Consider the following 21,367-nt stretch of genomic DNA (forward strand, 5'->3'; position numbering starts at 1 on the left):
TCCTAGAGTGCTGCCATATGAAAGTAATGAAAACATGAATTTTAGTCCCATTTTTCTCAGGATTTGGACAATTTAGAAGAGGGGTTTGGAAAGAGTTAGTTTAGGACAGAGAAGCAGGCTAGGTGGCTCTGTGAGCCACGTGGATGAGTTCCTCAGGTTGAATTGCTCAGCCTGCAGCCCTTCAGGGAAAGCAGGACATATGCTCAGACTCTCTGGACAGAGTCCCATGTTCAGAAAAATGGTCTGATTCTCACTAACATCTTAATTTCCTTTCCTGTCCAATTTATTTAGGGCATTCAGTAGATGATATGAATTGCTCTTCTGCAAACATGTAATTGCAAACTTTAAAGTTCTTCTCTAGTTCCAAGTAAATGTCCTTAAAGAAGAAAAACATTGATCAATGGTGAATCATATGTTTGTGCCCTAATTTAACTTCTAAACTCTAAGGTACCTGAAGGGAAAATGTTTCATGCATGACCTTCAGTTGCAAACGTTCTCTTATGCTTTAAAAGCCTTTAACTATATTTGCAATGCCAAACTTGCAGCAGACATTTTTTTGGCCAGGGACTATCACTCAGTCAGACTCCTGAATGGAAAGGAGCATTCAGCACTGAACAAAACAGACAGACCTCTGTATCACAGCATGTAAAAACATTCTCTGCACAGAACTCTAGGTCCCGGAGAAGGTAGAAATAAAAAAAGCAAAATCATTTTTTATATCCCTATCAAAAGCATACAGAAATGGTCCAACCTGCTTTCATAAGTTTGACGGTTATTCATAATAATTCCTTTGAACATCTCCCAAATGTCCCCTGAACATCTCAAAATTAGAAGGTATATGGGATTTATTTGCCAGAGATATCCTTATGTTTATTTTTATTTGGTCTTTCTTGGTTGCAATAGATTGTCAGGCAGTACACATTGAACTATATCAACATAACAAAGATCACACTGAAATATATCCTGGCAAATCTATTTCAAGGCAGTACATTTGCTAGCTGTACAGCTACATATCAGGAGGAATAATTCAAATCACACTTACTACAATGTCAGTAGAACATGGAAAAAAATACTATTTTAACTTCTTCAGGAGGCTGGTGAATTTTGTATACCAGGTTCTGCTTTTGCAGAACAAAGCCTGGGGAATAACGAAGGGCAATGGATTTAGACGTTAATCTTCAGGAAAAATCTGCCCTAGGATGTATTTCTATTTAAAAGGTGGTTTTAATTTATAATCTGTGATTCCATGGGTGTATCTACTCAGCTCTTTTCCTCTTTGTGAAATAAATCATACTAGAATATCTCAGCAATTCATACTCAGACACCAACAGTTTCAGAATTGTCTTACCCTACTCAGAAATGGAACAGATGCATCATTAGAGGGCTTTTTTCACTGTATATTTATGCATTTACTATACACACAGACACTATATACAATATATAAAAGCACAAGGAGTTTGGAGAGTGCTCACCGTAAGTGAGAATATACAGTGGTTTTCCATTAGTATCCATAGTGGTTAGGCAAGGAGCTTTCGGTGAGATGGTCCCCCATCGCTGCAAAGCTGCTTCCAGAGAAGGCGGCCAATTTGTAACCACACCTAATTGTTCCCCACGCATAGCCAACATCTGAGCTCCTTCTGGCTTTGGCTGGTTTGGATCTGGCTGTTGGACTTATGATTATGAAAAGATATACTGTTACCATGTAAATTCTATACTTTGTGTATACCTGTGTAACCAAGAGAATAAGCTACCTTTGCAAAATATCCTGAAAATAATAACATGTTAGAAGGTATTGAGAAGCAACAGAGAAATATAACAGAATAATTAACTTTTAACTTTAACAGAGATGAAGCAACTGAAACATCTCAGGAATGCACGTGCTTATCCTTACACTAGCTCTATAAGCAGGGAAAGAAACTGCTGAGGCAGCATGCATATATTCATCTTCGAAATAATCAACCTTTCTTTATTCCTAAAGAGGGATAGAGAATACTTTTTCCCGGCAAAAATGCAGTAATGAGATGAACTGCAGAACTACTGAAAAAATGTACCTTAACAAGTCATCAGTAACAGATTGATTTAAGTCATGTTCTGTCACAGTGCTTTCTTATAAACTACTATGAAGACTATTTAAATCTCCACATGCTGGCAAATCTTAATTCTCAAAGCACTGGCCTCCTTAAAAAAAATTTCCATTTATTGACTTCATCCTTGTTTCTATCTTACATTTAGTTCATTTTTTTTGATGTTTCTCTGTTACACAAAGGATGTGTAAAACACTTAACATGCTCCCTCACTGACAGTTTTTCTCATATTGGTGTTCAAAAGCTATGGCTGTAACCCACAGCTGAATGTTCTCAAAGCAATGCTTCCCTCCACTCCCTTCTGTCATTTCTTTGCAAGCAGACCCAGGAGCTGAGCAAACAAGAGGGACTTTTGACTCTACAGCACTATGTCCAAGCTCACTACAAACAGATTCCACTGAATACCGATGCTTTTTGGTACTTGCCAGTACAGGGAGGGCTTACTTAGCTTTCTAGAAAGTCAATGTGTGAGACAAACATTTTACAAAGTTTTAAGAAGAGATCCCCAAATCTTTTGAAAAACAGTCATTTTACCTTCTAACAATTCCTCAAAGTCATCTACAAAGAACTCTCGTAATGGTGGTCGTTTGGGCCGTTTTAGTGTATTGACCAGCTGCTGAATCTTTGCTGACACTCTGCTGCTCACTGGTACTCCTGCAGGACAGGGATCAATGGAGACATCAGTTGACCGCTATGCTGAACACCACCAGATGTTAAGTGGGGTAAGAAAAAGTCTAGGACTGCAAGGCCACCACAACTATAGTTTCATGCCATACCATGACTCAAGTATTCAACATTAAGACATTAAGATCATTTTAGCAAAAAGGAACAATGATGCCTGGTTTAAATAAAAACAACACAATGTCAGAGTGAGCTTGCAAAATCAGAGGGGAAACAGCAAATAGCCTGAGGGAGACAAGCACAGTGAAGAAACCCTCCCTATAGCAAATGTCAGTAACCTTGGAGAACTCTTCTAGATGGCATTGGCAATGGTCAGTGAGAAGACAGGCACTGGCTCTCCCCGTGCTCACTGGTCATACCAACATTGACTCACTAGACCACAGCTCAGCAAGGAGTGTGGGTAATAGGCTCTGCCCCATCGTTTATTCTGGGTTGCTCTTTACACTGTAGTGGACATCTGTCCGGTATCCATCTTAAACATGGTTCACATCTTTGTATTACTTCAGCAAGACCCTGTATTGTCTGAACATCCCTATAGGCAATCCCACGAGGTCCAAAGGGAGGGTGCTTGCCCATACAGCACTTTGAAAAAACACAGTTCTGAACAGGAGCATGGGGCAAGGGGCACTTTTATAGTATAATCCCATCAATCACCTCCCCCTTCCTTTTCCCTAGTTGAGTGTAAAGCCTCTGCAATGTTCATGTCATCTGTTCCTGGACAAATAGCTTTCTGTCACTGTATTGCAGAAATTTCAACTTCCTACACTTCCATAAGTTTGGTTTCAAAACTTTTATCAAGCCGTTTTTAGAGCTGAAGCTACTAAGTTTAGATGCAATATACTCAGTCAACAACTCCACAACCTGCTGAAATATTGTTTAGTAAGTTTTAGAAAAGAGGAGCAGTAAACAAGAAAGGCTTTACAAATAACTGTTTTTCAAAAACAAAACAAAACAAAACAAAACAAACCCTCAGAAAATAGAACTTCAAACATGTCACTTTTCAAGATGTAGCCATCCTAGCATGTCATGTTCCTTGCGATTTAAAAACCAGACTAGCTGTAACCAGGCAGCATGATAAAAGCAGATCTAAAGAGATTCATTGCCTTCTTTTGCCAAACAATTTCTACAGGGAGTCAGCTCTGCTGATTAAGAAATATCTCCCTATGTCTGCTTCATTTACACGTTTATTTTAATACTGTAAAGATGCTGCAACTTTGTACTTGTTTATAAGTGAAAAGTGCCCAGAAGAAACCAAGAGCAGATGCATACAGTAACCACTGAAAAAGTTATGATACTCAGAAAAAAACTAGTTTTGCTTTGTGACATACCATCACCAGTCTCCATAAGTTCAGCATTTCCATACTTTGGTGCCACCCGTGCTGTTGATCCTTGTGGTCTTTCTACTTGTATTGAGTGTTCTGAGGTGTAAGTGGTAACATCTGGAGGGGCAGAATGATTTTCTGTGAAAAGTAAGTTAAAAGGTTTAACCGTGTACCTCCAGTGCTGAAGGGCAGAAAAGCAAAAGAGGAAAGGATACCATTTGATTTTTTTTTCCCAACATCTGAACAGGTGTTAATGCACAAAATGAATGTATGCAACTATAATGCACAGAATGATTTTAATAAATAAAGTTCCCACTGATTAAAACAGGGGCTGTATATCTGCCAGAAGCTAAAAAAATGATACAATTAGGTTGTAGGTTCTCCACTGACATTTAATTTTATACTAAGTGAATGGGCTTGTGAACAGCCTCAAAAAGAAAAGATGCAGACAAATATACTTCTGACAGATTATTTCATTGTTTTTTCTAAATAAAAGGAATACAGCATATTGTCAATCACTTGCAAGTGCCAATGCATATCCCTTTTATAACCTCTGTATTTTGAATATGCCAATTTTAGTTAAGAAAGAAATTTGTTCGTATATTAGGAAAAAAAATCAATCATAGCAGGGTTGGAATCCAGGGCAAAGAAATAAAATGTAAAGAAACATGAACTTTGCATTCTGCATGGACACTCGCTTGTCTACTATTTTTAGACAGAGCTACTTCAATTCTTCCTCATAACAAAAACTTGCCTTCCAGAAGGCAAACACAATTTTGTCTGACTCATGCCAGCACTGCTAAACAATTCCACACAGCTAATCTTTCTCTTTCATAGCCTGATAACTCAGCATGCCACTACAGTTTGTTTTCCCATGTTTTCAAGTCTGAGTCTGTATTACCTACGTATTTGTACTATTTTTATGTGTTGTCTCATAATTTTTTTCCAGGTTTTTATCAGCATTAGAGTAGATGGAGATAAATACCATGAGCAAGTAACAACTTCTCTCTGGATTGACATATATGATCCCCAGCAGCCTCTGAGATACAAAAGAAGGCAGGTCTTCATTCTACTGCCACTGAATTGAAGAGGAATGCACTCCATTTCACAATAGCGTAAGAGTCTCTAAAAATGCAAAAATTCTGGAAAAACTTAATCTGGTTCCAATACTATTTTCAAGATGTGCTTTTTATTAAATATTTCCTATAAGCATTATGGTGCCATAACTCTGCTACAACACCAACTTCTACAGTAAATTTCACCTCAAATGTAATTATAAAGCATGTTCATGAGTCTTGAACTTTGGATCATTGTAATTCTTGTGTGTTCAATCCCAAATTCATGCACCATCAACACAGATAATTAATTTTTAAGGCTACACGTACAGTAACAGGATGCTATATTAGATGCCTATTTTGCATACTTCTTATATGAAAGTAGCATTTGATGGACAATCATAATGAAAAATTAAGACATGATATTAATGGCTGTAGTTGTTATTTAATGTTTATATTCATGAACATCATAAGGACTCAACCTTATCACCCAACCACAATATTTGGTTAGGGAAAACACAAGATGGCTTTTATCATGCAACTGAAAAACATCTTGCATCCTACACATGTCCAGCTGAGCCTTTTGATTCTGATCACCTTCTTTGTTATAATTTTACTGAAACAAACACCTTATATTGTGCTATAAGTGACCAAATGAAATATAATAGCTTGGACAATGAAGCTTATGCTGGTAATTCATTTGAATAACGTCTTCATTTTAGATGTCATTATCAACTACTTTAGACTCAGCACAATTTTTGCCCTTTCTTGCCAAGTGGCAAGAGCTTTTTATAGATCATGATTGAATTACCCAATAACTAAGTCAATTAAAAAATGCTGATGTTTATCTTTTTATCTTTTACTTATAATGCAGTTGTGCTGTGCAACTAGGAGGAGATCATGACTAAGAAAATAATTGTACTTAGTCAGCTATTAGTAACATGAGAAAGTATTTTTAAAGTTATCTATAATTGTTTACATATTTCCAGTGAAGTATTTCCATCTTTCAGACTTTACAAGACAAATTGAATTGGAGTTAAAGTATCTCCTTTCAGGTTTTAACAGTGAGCTGAATTATTTTTTTTAATGCATGAGAGAGAAGATAGGTGATCCAAAGCACCACAGAGCAGAGACGTTCTCACTTCAGATCTATACACCCGAAACCAAATACTTCTTTGTAACACATGGGGCCAAGTAGGGTGAAATAACATGAGAAAGAAGCTTCCTGCTCTTTTGTAAAGGGGTTTCCTTTTGAACAGCAGCACTGGCACTTGAAATTACCTAAAAAAACCTCTCTTCCCAAGGTGGCCACCACTGGCTGGCCAGAGAGTGGGGGTTTAGTACTTTGGCTGCCCATCTGTTATTTGCATTTCTATTAAGAAGAACTCTTATCCAGCAGAAGAGGAACATTAAGGTTTGTCTTGCTGTGTTCCTTTATAGTATCTGCTTAACAGATGTCTTATGGCAATATCTACAACTCTAAGTTTCATCCATTAGATTTACAAATCCTCGGTCGGTTCCCTTCTCAGAGTCCAGGTTGGAGAAATGAAAGCCATACAGACAAAAATTTGGTCTGAACGACTTCTAAAGAAAAAGATAATTGTTATGTTATGTGAAATGTACCCTTTTTTGCATAGAACAGTCAATCCAGGGTTAGACTATGGACACAATCTGTATAGAGCTGCTTGGTCTTACATCAGGTAACTTGAAGCACTATTTGAGGTTTAGTTAAGAATAATGATCCTGACACATCTGTTGACTAAAAAGTAGAAACTGTGACAGCTGCATGACTTCAAAGCATTTCCTCCATCAAACATACATATTTGCGTCACCTCCTCTTCTCATCTCTTCCAATATTCTTGCACTAGAAGATCACAGACAGAACAGCTGTTTCCAGTTAAGGCTCTCTTCATTTCTGCCACTAGAGTGATATAATTTACTCCATTTCATGAAAATCAGAAAGAACCAACAATGCAGAGCACATTCAGATAGGGACAGAGTGAGTGCATCGACAGAGCCCCATGTCTGAGAAGAAGCAAAGAGGTGGAGGAATACTTTCCAGTGGGAGTTTGGAAGCACACATAAGCACCATGTATTTGAAAAGTCTCCAGGAACTCAAAAAGCATCCCTGCAATACTATACTTGAAGAAAATGTAGCTTTTTCTTCCAAACAAGCTGGCCCTTCTGGTTGTCAGGGAAGGGAATACCAGAGTTAGAGTTGTAGCTTTGTTCATCAGCTGGGTTTCTCCCGTACTGATGTCCAGGTGACAGAGAGTATTTTAAAATGGTCTCCTGTATTATAAGTTAATATTCACCCTCAGAACACATAAGAATTTTCAGGTTGTCCGAGAACTATCAGTCATGCCTTATGGCACATGCTTTTATATTTACTTTATTAGAAATCTATGTAGCTTTTAATTTGGATAGAGGCCTTTGATTTTCAAACAGAAACATATTTGAAGCACATAAAAGAAACATTAAATGTACCTACAGGATCAAAATTTTGTAGTGAGAAGTTTAACTCTTTATATAAAAAATTTACAATCATAGGTAAGCACTGTGTGATTTTCATTAGATGAACTTTCTGAGCTTTTGGATGTGCTTTCTTCTGATTTTTATATACATATAGATCCAAAAAATACAATACAGAAAAACAAAAGCTTAAAGACCTTAGAAGTTTATACAGTACTGACCCAAAGATGGGTCACAACATTAGTTATTTTTTACAGATTTCACTGGTTTGACCTCTATTCAAGAATTACTCAACACAATTGTGATACCCACGCCAAACTAGAGATTCTCCATGTAGCTTAGTACACACCCTTCAGTGTCTTAAAAGCTGAGAATAAATATTTAAAGGATATCTATCCTAAACTAGAACTTTGGCCATAATAGAGCAGCAGCAGCAGCCAAATTAAATGAGCAGTATAACATTAAAAGCATATAATAGCTTATGCAAATCATCTAAATGATCCACAAAGCTGAACTCTGATTATATTATAGCCAAAGCTTTTTTATCAAATCCCTTCTCAGGACTGCATTACAGTACTTAAACTGGAAAAATCTCCCTTTGATTCTGTGATGCGCCCTGGAGGCCAAATTCTTGGATATCAGAATGGAGGGCTTTTTTTGGTTATCATTAAAGGTCTTTCCCATTGACCCTTAAATTTGTATTTATCAGAACTGGCATCTTCAGAGTATGGCAGTATGTCCTTACATATTTACAGATGATTCCTCTCCTGCAGACTGATCTGTCTCTGGAGAACAACTCCCTGGACCAAAAAAACATCAAGCCATGGGAATACATGTTCTTTGTGATCAAGAACAAATTGTCTCCAGTAGATGAGGAGCTTCAGAGAACAGGATTATTCTTCCCTGTCACCTTCTCTCCTATCAGAGAGGATTATTCATCTCTGTTCTGAAAGAGCAAGGCTATCTGTGGGAATGCTTTAAATCTGTTAGATCTTAGAATAGATTTAAGTGCAAAACCCATCTCCTCAGATTGAAAAGAAAAAAGAGCCATTTAATTTCAAATTCTTACAGAAAGCAGCTCATCCATGAAGAAATACATCTTATAGTCATCTTCTGTGTAGCTTCTTACATTTCCAGTGATTTTAGCAACAACGACTGATGGCAACCTTAAGATCACAGTCTCAATCTGTAAGCAGGTATCACTCATATTTTGTATCCAAATGACCTTTGCATTACTACATCACAACTACTGCCCAACTACAGATGAAATTTAAGGTTATCTTATTGTCAGAATGGATAAAAATATGTACACAACCGAGGTAAGCTTAACTGTTTCCTTCAAAGGAGAGATCCTTCCAGTCAACAACAACAAGGCAAAATAAAACAAGTAAAAGAAGTATTATTTTTCCTCTTCTGCAGAATACTGCCATCTTAATTTACCTCTATAAATGTTGTATTATTTACCACAAACTCAGTGATTATAAAAGAAGACTCACTGTGCCAGATTTAAAATTACTGAAATGTCACATTATAAAGAAGCTATATTTAAAGATACATTAAGACTTGGTGTGTGAGTAATGCAACCTTTCAGAGTTTGGATAAATTTAATTCTCTGTGCTATAATTTCCTCTAGCATTTCAAGATGAAGTCACAGAAAATAACCAAATGCAATGATTAATGTGTTCAGAAGTGTATGTATTTCTAAAACAAGGTTCTAAGCTATTCATTTAGCGTGAATTTAAAAATACAATAGAAATTCTTCCCCTGACTGCAATTCAGCAATTCCAGACCATGATGAGAGGATTACTTATCTGAAAATATAGGTGTTACATCAAGCTTTACTCAAAACAAAAAAAGGGATACAGACCACTGTTCCAGCACATGAAGTCAGGAACATTTAAGATAGATACTTTCGTGTATCTCATTACATATACTTGAAAAGGAATAATCAGTTGAGGAACAGTCACGCAAAACTGCATTTCATATGTGTAGTAGAACAGTAGCAAGGTTGCTTTATCTGTCCCAATGTAGATTCCAACAGATTTTCAGTGAGACAACCCAAAATACACAGCCCCAGCAAGAATCATAGAATCATTTAGGTTGGAAAAGACTTTCAAGATCATCGAGTCCAACCATCAACCATGCCCACTAAACCATGTTCTGAATGCACCCAAAGCAGATGCCTCATATGATAAACAGCAGTTACTGGAGAATGAAGGGAAAACAAGCCTTGCTTTCCACATGCCTAATTGAATAGCTGCCTTATTTTAATGAAGACTAATGTCAATGGCACAATATTCAGAAATAATTAATGTCTGCGAAGCTCAGCCCTAATGGAAAGAAAGCTTTGACTTCCTAGGATCTTTCCAAAGGATATGAACAAGCTACTACTAATAACAACAACAACTGACCTCTTCTCCCAAGGTATACAGTAGTTTTTCCCCAAGGATTATAATAGCTAGATATCCTAGCCCAAGTATTGTAGATTCAATTAAGGGCGGAAAAAAATATGTTTAAGTGGACCTACTCTTAACAGGATTATCAAAAATCACTCAAACTATGTAATTAAAGTGGTGCAGCACTAGGGGAAACTCCTGTGCAAGCAATCCCTAATGCTGCATGCACTGATTTTCCTTACTGATGGATTCTACAGAGATCTTCTTTAGCATTAAGTAATGGAAGTCATGCAACTGCACATTTTAAGATACTGGGAGCCAACAGCTAGACCCTGCTTGCCACAACATAAGGTTACCCCCAAATCTAAATTGTTACTTTTTTTTTTATTTTCTCACAAAATAAGAACATAGGACTATCCCTCCATATAATACATGCAAATAGAAAAAAGAAAAGAAGAAAAGCACAGGAAAGACTTTTATAAGACTTCATACAGCAGCATCAGCTTAATGTGAGAGACAAAATTCATGTTAAACTGAACATACTCAAAGTGTCCGTATACTAACCTATATGCGTTTGAGCCATAACATCAGCTAGTCTGTGTGCAGCACCACTGCCTCCACTTTGTGTTGAGGAGGAGGAAGTGGTTGACGTGGTAGAGCCATGGATCGCTTGACTGATCCAATGTTCCATGTTTATACTCCCTTGACTTGAGGTGGGAGTTCCCTGCGAGTCGCCCTGTACAGAGCCTTCATCTTCTGAACCAGAAGAAGTATCTGGTAATTAAAAACAGTCTGTTAACTTGCAGTGCTTTTGAGTTTTCTTAATAGAAATAAGGCATGTTCATATTAGAAATCTAAAGAAAACTGCCAATAAGAAAAACTCATGAAGGTAGGCAAACATAATAAGAAAAGTCTGTAATACTGAAAACCCTGAAATGAAGTCAATTGCTAACTGTGCACCAAGTGAACTTTCCTGCTCTAAGGCCATGGCTTGTGTATTATTGTACAAAAATAAGGGTAATAAAAGAGTCTTCCTTTACAATACAGCTTGAGAATCTTCTGAAGATCTCCAACCATGTATTAAGAGTACAGAATACCCAAAATACTTTCCCAAGCTCACTCCACAAAGTCTGTGAAAAACTTTTCCAGTTGTAGAAAGCCCACCCTTCAGTGAGAGATGGAGTCCCAGCTGGATCCAGTGAGTATGAGAATGCATGAGATGTAGGGTATTTTCACAGTCTAGTAGGTAAAAGAGCAGACACATTTGAAAACGGATGGCATGACTAATTGTAAAGACAATGTTCCATTACAGTGTTAGGGAATAAACTAGAAACTTGAAAGGAACTTTGAGTCACAGAAAATATGAGAAGCTGGCCATAGTTAGGTCCTCATAAAACCAAAAGGACCAATGCAAGTTGAGGTACCACCAAGGGCAAAGCAATCATGCGAACTGCCCCAGTTGACTTTCCAACCATTCAGTTCACCTTCTCCTCTTCAAACATATCTCAATGTTTTCTGCCCAGCGTGCTTCAAATGACATTTCCGTTACTATCTATGCAGGCAGATTATTAGTTCCTAGCAGACAAACAACCATTTTTAAAATTCTTATAAAATACACAGAGATGCTCACCTGGAGGTGTGTAGGCATCCATTGATGTTTGGACCACCAATGAACGTCGTTTGGAGGGCATGGGGACTGCCATTTTCCTTTCTTTATGTTTAGCAAGGGCTGCCTGGACTGCTTCTGTGTGGACATCTGGAAGGAAAGAGAGATTTCAAGCTAGTGTTTCAGACAGAAACGAGCTGTTTGTTTGTGCATTCAGTGCACCTGCGCGCAGGTTCGTTTGTATGCCAGCGAGGCTGACAACGCATATCGAATGATGAAAGGCAAGGAATGCACAGGATCTCAGAGGGACTGCGTAAGTTCTCCTCACTGTAGAAAAAGCAGCTATAGTGAAGTGCTGTACCAACAAACAAGCCCTTTGAGCTGTATGATATTCCCAGAACAGTGTTGCAGTATTTGAAGAGTAGGAACTCCGCTTCCCCAGAGCAGACCTCTGTTTCATCAAGAGCTATTACTTCAGCAACCATTACTATTTTCAGTGAAAGCGTGGTGTATTAACATTGCCTGTTTTTTAAATGAATGAGGTTTCCAATTTACACAAAAGTCACTCAGACTAAGCGAACAGGAACGTTTATTTGAAAGGTAAGAGGTATGTGAAATGTCGTAACAAAAATGGCAGCAGGTCCCCCATTCCCAAATCCTTCTCCTGCTTCCTTCACTTGGCTTTATTCACAGGAAAGTAAGTATTACGTAGGGTTGGCCTGAGGTGGAATGAGAAGAAAAAGCAGAAGGCCTTGTGCTTTTTCTGAGTGCAGGCCTTGTGCTTTGCAGGCTTGTGCTACACACAGCTCACACCAGCCCATTCCAAAGCATCCAACAGATCCCTTCTCCATGGGGACATCCCTAGTGAAGAGCTTCTCTACCTTTCACATGTCTATATAGCTGTCTGCCTTCCCAAGTCTGAAAAAGGCCATTTATCATGTCTAAAAGACACTAACAACATGTTTTGATTAATTACTTTGTTTTGTGCAAATCTTTTAGTAACTACCATAGCTGTACGTTGAAATAAGTCTGTCTTTAGTTTACTGCCTTGCAATATTTGTCTGCATATTTTTATGGTTTCGGGACAAGATGTACATGAGGAGACAGTATGCAAAACACATGGCAGCCAACAAAAGTCACTTATGGTTAAAGAAGTTGTCACACACTGACCACCTGGCACACAACTGGAAGCACATTAGATGTTGCCTTCTAACCAGTTGTCCTTAGTCAGCTGTAGAAAACGCAGCAAGTTGTGTGCACTATTTAGCTGTTCCCATTTGTGAAGTAGGAGAATAGTGAAGCAGGTTTAATCCAGAGTGATCCCACTTCTGAATCTGTTTGAAGACCACCCTTGTAGGGTGGTTTGCAGCGCACAGCCTGTTTCCTACTCTTGTGTCGATGTGGTGGCAGCTCCAAACAGGCAATGCTCCCCAAGAAAAGCCACAGGAAAGAGAAGAGCATATATATCTTTATTTGAAGAGCTGCTGGTTGGATCACATCAGTGTAAGTAACTTGTTTTAAGTAATAACTGGGAAGGATGACTAGAAGCGTTAGATGATACACTTTGCTGATAAGCCACTATGTCTCACTTTTAGTAATAGTGTTCCCTATCTTCTGCCAGGGTTTAAGCACCTCTCAGTGGAAAGACTGCAGGGAAGAGTAAGTCTAAGAAAAAGAATGTTATCAGCTGCTTCTGTGAGTTGTTTTTTGCTTTTGTTTTAAATCATGAAGAGGACGAGCATGTCAGCGAAAGCAAAGCAAGAAAAGCAAACAGCAAAGCTGGAAAAGCATACTCAAAAGATAAAAAAGCCATGAGGCTCCAAAACTGAGGAAGATTGCAATGCTAACATCAAACCAGAAAACAATTTCTCTCCTGTCAAGTCATTATTTTAAAGTAGAAGGTTTAAGGTCTTTCTTATAATTAAAACCTGATGAAAAGTTTACGTGAAAAGTATCAGGCCAAGAAAATAAACAATGGAAGTTTTTACCTAATAGCATGTCCCCAAGATAAATTCCTACCTGCTCACTCCACACCAATGCCAATAACATATACAGGACTGAACATGCTCACTAATAATTTGTGTTTCTTATCCAACAAACAGGGAACATTCTTGGTGTTCTTTCAAAGGATAGCAATTAGATATCAAGCAGTAAAAAATGAGCTTTCCCTTTAGAAAAAACCCCCGAACTCTACAGAAATTTTTGGAAGAGAACAAATTTTGCTGATCAAGACAGGAAGAATTAATTGTCTATTGTTGTATTTAGGATTGGTTTTTACTGTAAGTATTTAGGAGGGAGATGAGGTGTAACTCAAATTCTTCAAAAGTTTTTTAAAGGAGAAAAGCTGACAGAAAATCATTATTAAAATGCTTAGTGACAGCCGGACACTGAATCATAACTTGCGAATTCTTTGATTTCTTTTTTGATGCTTTTTTGATGTAAGAAGGTAAACTCATCAGCTTAATTATAAAAAAAACTCTGCAGGGTTTTGATTTTCAAATGAGTCCACGGGAGTCCAGAAATTGAATTCTTTTCTTAATAAAGCACATGCCTGATATGTTTATTTGTAATGAGTTACTGTGGAATAAACCAAACTACAGATTACTAAAAAAAACCCCAACTCCAAAAGCACACAGGAAAGCAGAAACAATGGAAAAGATAAGAAACTCTCAATAAACAAGCAGGAAGCTGACTGGGGAGAAGGAACATGCACACCTGCTCCCAGACAAGCCTGCAAGGTCAGCTATTCTGAAGGCATTACTCAGAGTATAGAGACTACCAAGAAAAACAGGACACTTGCCTAGAAAAAGCTGAGGACAGACAGTCCAGAGATGGTCCAGGGACTATCAGCAAGAGCTTACAGGCTTTTAGCGGGAGAGGAAGAAAAGGCAGCAGAAACAGTCAAGCTTGGGTGATAAATCTTTTCACAATGTTCTGTCCCAGGAATAAAATCTTGGCTAAACGAAGTGTCCCTAAGCATATAAAAAAAGACTAAGGATTAGATAAAGAATGAATAACAGCCTATATAGTTTGTATGGTCTTCTTTTTAAATGAAAGCCTATTGATGAGTTCTGAAGATGCTCTTCAACCTATTTTGACAGCCTTGTACAGAGTTGGACTTGTTAAGCTAATGAACAGCATTCAAGCCATTCACACCTAGAGACTAAGTCCCAAAGTATTGAGAAATCAGAAAGGTGAAGGAAAGCCAGACTGATACTTAAGAATTACACTTGAGAACAACTCATGGGTTATAGCCCCTATCCTGTAACCACAGCAAGAGAGAAACAGTAAGTAGGTTTGTTCCCCCTAAGTATCAGCTTCAGTTATGCACTTTCCATACACATGCTTTGCTTTTCTCTAGGTTCTAGTTTTGCTTTTGTGATCTACAAGCCAAGTCTGCTGATGTGTCACAACGAATGTGACCAAAATACAACTAATCATCTCTTTTCACAGTTTCATGAAGCATGGATTTAAACCTAAACTGAAACGTACATTCCTCACCAAAGGGTGACCCTGGTGATTTGCTTCTTATCAATTTGAGCAACAGTGTGGTAGCTCTTTACCTTGGTGAAAGATGGGCTATGGTGTCTGTCATATTGTATGTGACCCATTCTCTCCCACTGCTTGCTCACAATCTGTCCCTAGCAGCTACTAGAAAAATACAGGGAGACTTGTAATAGGAATTCATACGATAGTTATTGGAAACTCCTTGTTCACTGAAGGAAGGAAACCACATTTGTGATACACACTGGGACATAGTATGATGAGGGTAAGAAGACATATCCAAGTTCCCTCGGGACAGGAAACTGCTTATCCCCCCAAATCCCATCAACACAAAGCAGTTCGTATTCTCCACGTATCATACAGAGCATCAGCAGAGAACATCACATTAGAATTTCAAACTGTCTCTGTCAGGGTGATGCCTCTTGTACTGCAGGTCTGACAAAAGTGTCTGAACTGTCTTCTCAATCATCTACTCTGGCACACTCAGGCTAACTGAATTCATCACATTGTGACTGAGCATTGCTTTAAAACACAGATTTCTTGTTAAATTTGCCTGAAAAAAATTGTTCCAAGTATGAAGATTTTTTCCAGAAATGCCACACAGTTAGGAGCTTTCATTAAAAAAAAAAATAAAAAAAAAAATCAACAAAACCCCCACCTCTCCTCTCTTTCCTTATAGAGTGGCATGCTACAATTTCTCACCTACTATAAACTTCTGATAGAGTTTCAATGCAGATATACCTTGATATAGTTGCACTCAAGCCTTCTGAAAAAGTCCCGGGTCTAAGTGGAAAGAAAATGCTTTTAGGCAAAATATTCTTTCATGTAGAAGTCTGTGACATTCTAACTATACTGTTACAGCTGATAAAACGACTCCAGGTCCTGACCGTTCAAAACACTCCTATAGGTAGCAAAACCTTTATACTCTTCCTACCTGGCTTTTCTACAAGGAAGTCTCAATGGAAAATCTAAAGCACAGAGTAAAATATCACCAACTCTATCTACAGTAGTAGGAACCAATGCACAGCTCCTTATCTGCTATTGTCCTCCGCTGTTTTAGGTTGGCCAACCATATGTTGAATCCAATTTCTGAGTTTGTACTCAAGGTATCAATAAATGGGTAAGAGTAAAGCAACACACTTGGGAAAGTTACTTGCTTAACTTGTGCTTTGCAATCAACCTGGTGTTCAGTATTCAACCTGACACATATTTCTTATAGGCTGCCTGATAATACTTATCAAACTTCAGACAAAACAGCTCTGTCCCCAGTCTTTTCTCTTTTGCATTCAAGCATTTTTATTTGTTTATTCTCTCCCTTTACTTTCTATGACAAGATAGAGAGGGCAAGCATACTTCTGGGAGCAAAGTCAGTAAGTGAAATACAAAGGAAGTGGAACTGTAAAAACAAGCACGCGGTAGAGAGAAAGTTTCCCTTCAAAGAGCTAACAATCTATTAAACAAGAGATGAGGCCTCAAAACAAAGGGCAGAGAAATTAAAACTGGCATAGAGAATGAGGGTTCATAAGCTCAGACTCCCAGAGTGATGGATCACCCACAGCTTTGGCCACTGCGCTCTGTAATCAGAAACTCTTATCTATTGCAAATAGAGGTAAACTCCTCATTCAATCAGCAGGACAAATTGCCCAGCTTTCCCAGGAGGTGCTCTGCTTAGCGTAGTCACTCTTTTCATCTGGTTTATCCTGCAACTTGGCACAATATTGTGCTCCTTGTTCAAGTGAAAAGGCTTAGGAGAAAAACCAGCCAACTAACATACATTATTACACAGCACCAGCTTGATATGGACACAGTGTTCTCTATGGTCTTCCCCAGATTTATCCCTCAGTGTGATCTAACAGCTGCATGTTCAACACATCAGTGCATTTGACTGTCCATGGAGAAGGGAGCAAGCCCACCTCTGATTCTGTGGAGTAAAGTGACATCGTACCTGCACTGGCACACTGCTCCGATGGGATCCCAGTGGCATAACAAACCAGCAGAAGACTGGAGAGTCGGTGGCTGGCACAGAGCCATGCCAGAGGGAGAAGCCTGTGCTCGGAGACTGTTCATTTTAAACACATGTTGACATGGGACGGAGCAACCTATTCTCAACAGGGAGAACTGGGTGAAAGAAGATGTTAGGGACATAACTGTATCAACTGCGTTGCAACACAACGGCAGCGTTCAAAGGTTAAATAACGATGCCCAGAAATGCAGAAGCAAACACTGTTAATTACAGATTGCTCATGCTGTTTACCCCTTTTTCACAGCGTTCTTTAACCATTTATTCCCTACGTTTTTGATGACATGGAATGTAATTTTTTTTGAGAGGTGATAAGGCAATTTTTTTTTTTAGTCAGTAGTTGGGTTGGCACACAGACAGAGAGCCTGGCCAGGAGTTTTAGTCTGGTTTGTGTTGGCTCTGGGATAGGAAAAGCCTCTTCTGAACTTTTAGTGAAGTCTTTTCTGTAGAACATACTTTCTCTCCTCCTTGCACAAATGTGTGTGTATTTACAAAAAGTGGCGAGTTTCCTGGGGAAGGCAGTACGTATGATCCTTGTAGGCTCAGATGAGCGCCACAAGCAATCAGCTTTCCTTTCCTGAAGCAAGAAAGCAATTGTTGTGCAATGAACAAGGTCAGCCATTTCCTGGTCCACATCGGGAGCCATGCTGCAGTATCTCATGTTTCTCTACAGCTGCTAGAAGAGCACTCTTCTGAAGTGTGCATCCTCATTTGGCATGGAGCATAATCTTGACTCGCCCTTCCCCTTACACCCCACAAACAGGGATGCCCCATTCCTTACGTGGGCCAGATACAGTGTCCTTGAAAGCTCTGAACTGTAACTGAGACATTTGAAATATGCTACATATTCCTAGTCCTCCCACAGACTTTTGCAGCTTTGAGCAGGAGAATGAGTTTGCTCTTTTTTGTTCAGCTCTTTTTTAAAAAACAAAAACCTATTCAACAAATTACAGTTGCATTCTTCCTCAGTGTGGAGGGGTTGTTAAAATTTTTTTCCTATATGAGTTTAACATGCTTCAGCGGCTTCCCTTATTCAGTATTAGCTGCATTTGCTCCATAGGCTTGTCGAACATTCAACATACTGTAAGGAAAGTGATACCTCCTCATGGATCAGGGATCTGGGTGTTAGTTCTACAGAGATCACAAAAAAGGGCACTCCTCCCATGGTAAGCATCATTACATTAAAAATTTCTACATTATGAAACTGTTCCTTGCACTCCTTGCATAAAATGCCTCAGCATACAAAAGAAAAACAGCATCTTCTTTTGTACTTAAATCAGGTCTTGCAGTTGTATGTCAAGTGGTTCTCTTGCATCTAATTTATCATGCAGCCCTGTTTCTTTTTAAGACAAGAAATTAGACTTGCTGTAGATAGGAATCGTGCACTGCTAGAATCAAGATAGCAGAAGTCTGCTTCTACCTATGTTTCAGAAAAAATGTATTACTTCTGTTGTTTTTGCTCAAGTTTTCAGTTTCCCAGTAATTATAAAGCCTTGATACCCAATCACCAGCTGTCTAAGAAACACAAATATGGAGAAACAAGCTGTTGCCTAATTTTTGCTGTACAGATGCTGAATTACCTAACAGATCTTCTGCAGCCTGGTTTTCCAGTTTTGAAGTAATGGTACTTCCACCCCTCCCCTCAGGGGACTTTACCCCTGAAAGAATAAAACTGCTGGGAGACATACCTAAATGTGATCCGAATTCATCCCTTTCATCTGTTTGTTCTTTTTGCCTCATGTAATTCCTCTCCCCTGACCTATTTTTGTCTTTTTTTTGATTTAGCCTTTGGAAACAATCTTTCTTCCTTTGCTTTAGTAGCCAACTCCTGGTAACATGATGATACAACCAGGCCCAAGGACTCTGAAAAGGTTTAGCATCCTTGTTTTTTGTGGGGTAGTCCACAAACACAACTGACTTGCTTGCAGAATGGTAGATTATTAAGATCAAGAAGGCTGATACTCTGCACTAATGAGTTTAGAATGCCAAAGGATTTTTAATAAGAGGTTATTTATGTACATATAATACATATTTATGTCTTATTTATATTGCAGGAAAGGATCAGCCCTGAAGTCAAACATTTAACAAATATGTAAAACCACAAGTAAGTCTGTCTCAGGGAAGCCAGTATCTGGGGTGACATTAAGGAAAACAGCTGGAAGAACAGGCAGAGAGAGGCAGGAGGCAACAGGAGCAAGGGCAGTTATTGCTGCATCAACACACACTGCAACGGAAGAATCCTAACAGCTTCTGAGTTATTACTGGGAGGCAACTGATACTATGATAGGAAAACAGGCTCCCCGACCCCACCAGTACTATCAAAGGTGAATTTTGACTGAAAATTGTAGATAAGGCAATGCTAAGTATAGAAATAGTATGTGTTGTAATTATACAGAGGAAAGGCTGGCAATTGCTGCCTTACAGGAAACTAGTAGTTGAAAGCATGAAAGTCTCTTATGAGTTTAATCAGACCTTTGTTGTAGCTACCATGGAAACGAAGGATATACTGAGAATTCATTTCCTAATACGTGGCCTGTAAATACTCTGAGTAGAGATAATTTGGTAGCTACATCTACTGGAAATGCAATCAGGACATACTAAATAGGGTGAGACATGGTAAATGTGGTATCATCAGAACAGATTACAGTTCGGCTTTGTCTTTTGATTGTCCTGGGCTGACAGCACTGACTTATTTTCAGGCAGATACAGGGCAAGTGATTTCACAGAAATTGCTGTGTTCATCCAACACAGATCAGTCCTTGCAAAATCATCTCACCCCTGGGAACGTGAAAGTAAATGAGTCCCTGTAACAACGGATCTTTGCGGTGGGTGATGCTATAATGAAGCAGTCTCAAAATACTTTCACAATCTCTCTGGATATTAAGGTAGGAAAGCACAAAGCCTGAACAGTGTGACACCTAATTTCTCTCCAGCTGCAAGCAGGTGTGCTATTAATTCTGAAATATGGCATTCACAACAAACACAGTGAATACCCGACTGAATGCAAGAACATCTGCTCTAAGATGACACACTTTTATACGAGGGCTGTGGAGGTTACTAACAGAAATAAACTGTTGCTTACATTTCAAAAAACAAGTGTGTAAGTTTCAGACTTTGGGATGTTTAAACCATATATGGGCCTCTGGTTTTGCTGGGAACTGGGGATACATGCATATGCAGGGGAAAGTTCTGCTGACTTTTCATGAAATCGGGGCCAAATTTTGTTGACCTGCACGATTTTGACAACGAAAAGTCAGCGTTTTAGAAAACATCTGCAATCCCATGAATGTGCCACTGGAAAAGGCCTGGGTTTTCTAGGTTGTTGCAGCCAACAAACTCCACCGGTACAGAAAACTTCACGCCACGCACTCTGTGAAGGGCTGTGCTGTGCCATTATTCAGCCGCTGCTAAGTACCTCCCGGGCATCTTCTGTCCTCCTGCTGCACACATGAAGAAGCCAGAAATGTGGTACGCTCTCATGCACTCAGAAACCTTAACTCTAAAGAAGAAAAGCATGGCTGTCATCTCCCACTTTGGATGGCAGTGGTGATAATCCATAATTCTGGGTGGAAGGAAGGTAAAAGCTGAATGAGCAGATGGGAAAGCTGTATGGGCAGGCTGGAAGCACAGAGGTTATGTGATGGACACCAAAGCAGAAGACTGAATTCTTTACAAGTTCACTGCTAGTTTTGCTGAAAGGCATGGTTCTTGGTTTACTTTGGATTCTTCAGGTATTATAAAAAAGCTGATTTTAAAATAGTTTTCTCTAATCTCTGAGATTTAAAACTATATTAACTCTACTTATAAATGAAATAAAAAAACCCAACATGCAGGCCTGCCACTAATAATTTCCATCCCTCCATTTATTTATTATCTCATTTGTAATGCAATCTGGAAGTCAGCTTCACATAGTGACTTCATCTCAGGCCCCCTTATTATGTGATCTGAAGTAAATCAACTTTCTATTTGTTTCTCTCTGGAGATCCTTGAGTAATTTTCCTCAGGAGTTCTGCAATTATCCTTACAAATTTTTCTGCTGGGTCAAAAGCAAGGATGTGGTCATATAAATTACATATTTGCAAAAGTTTTTCTTCAACCTCTTTTCTGCTCTGATTGAGTTTGAGCTTGAAATTAAGTTTGTAAGTAAGCTAAATCAAATAGGAGATTAATTAATTTCTGAATAAGCGTGTCTACAGCCAGGTTAATTAATTCAGATTAACTCTTCCA

General features: G+C 38.7%; 1 protein-coding gene across 6 annotated transcripts in view; it reads right to left on the bottom strand.

The window, feature by feature from the left end:
- Positions 1-21,367, bottom strand: part of DIP2C (disco interacting protein 2 homolog C) — a 336,977-nt gene that overhangs the window by 116,195 nt on the left and 199,415 nt on the right. For 5 of the 6 annotated variants that reach the window (XM_075045643.1, XM_075045635.1, XM_075045673.1 and 2 more), the window contains 5 exons: positions 11,641-11,766; positions 10,575-10,784; positions 4,094-4,225; positions 2,619-2,738; positions 1,473-1,670 (listed from right to left, as the gene is read on the bottom strand). In XM_075045643.1, coding sequence (XP_074901744.1) covers positions 1,473-1,670; positions 2,619-2,738; positions 4,094-4,225; positions 10,575-10,784; positions 11,641-11,766 — 786 coding nt within the window. The remainder of the gene's footprint in view (positions 1-1,472; positions 1,671-2,618; positions 2,739-4,093; positions 4,226-10,574; positions 10,785-11,640; positions 11,767-21,367) is intronic. The other variant, XM_075045682.1, reaches the window with a different exon arrangement.

The sequence above is a fragment of the Buteo buteo genome, chromosome 2, assembly GCF_964188355.1.
Source record: "Buteo buteo chromosome 2, bButBut1.hap1.1, whole genome shotgun sequence".
Taxonomy (NCBI): Eukaryota; Metazoa; Chordata; class Aves; order Accipitriformes; family Accipitridae; genus Buteo; species Buteo buteo.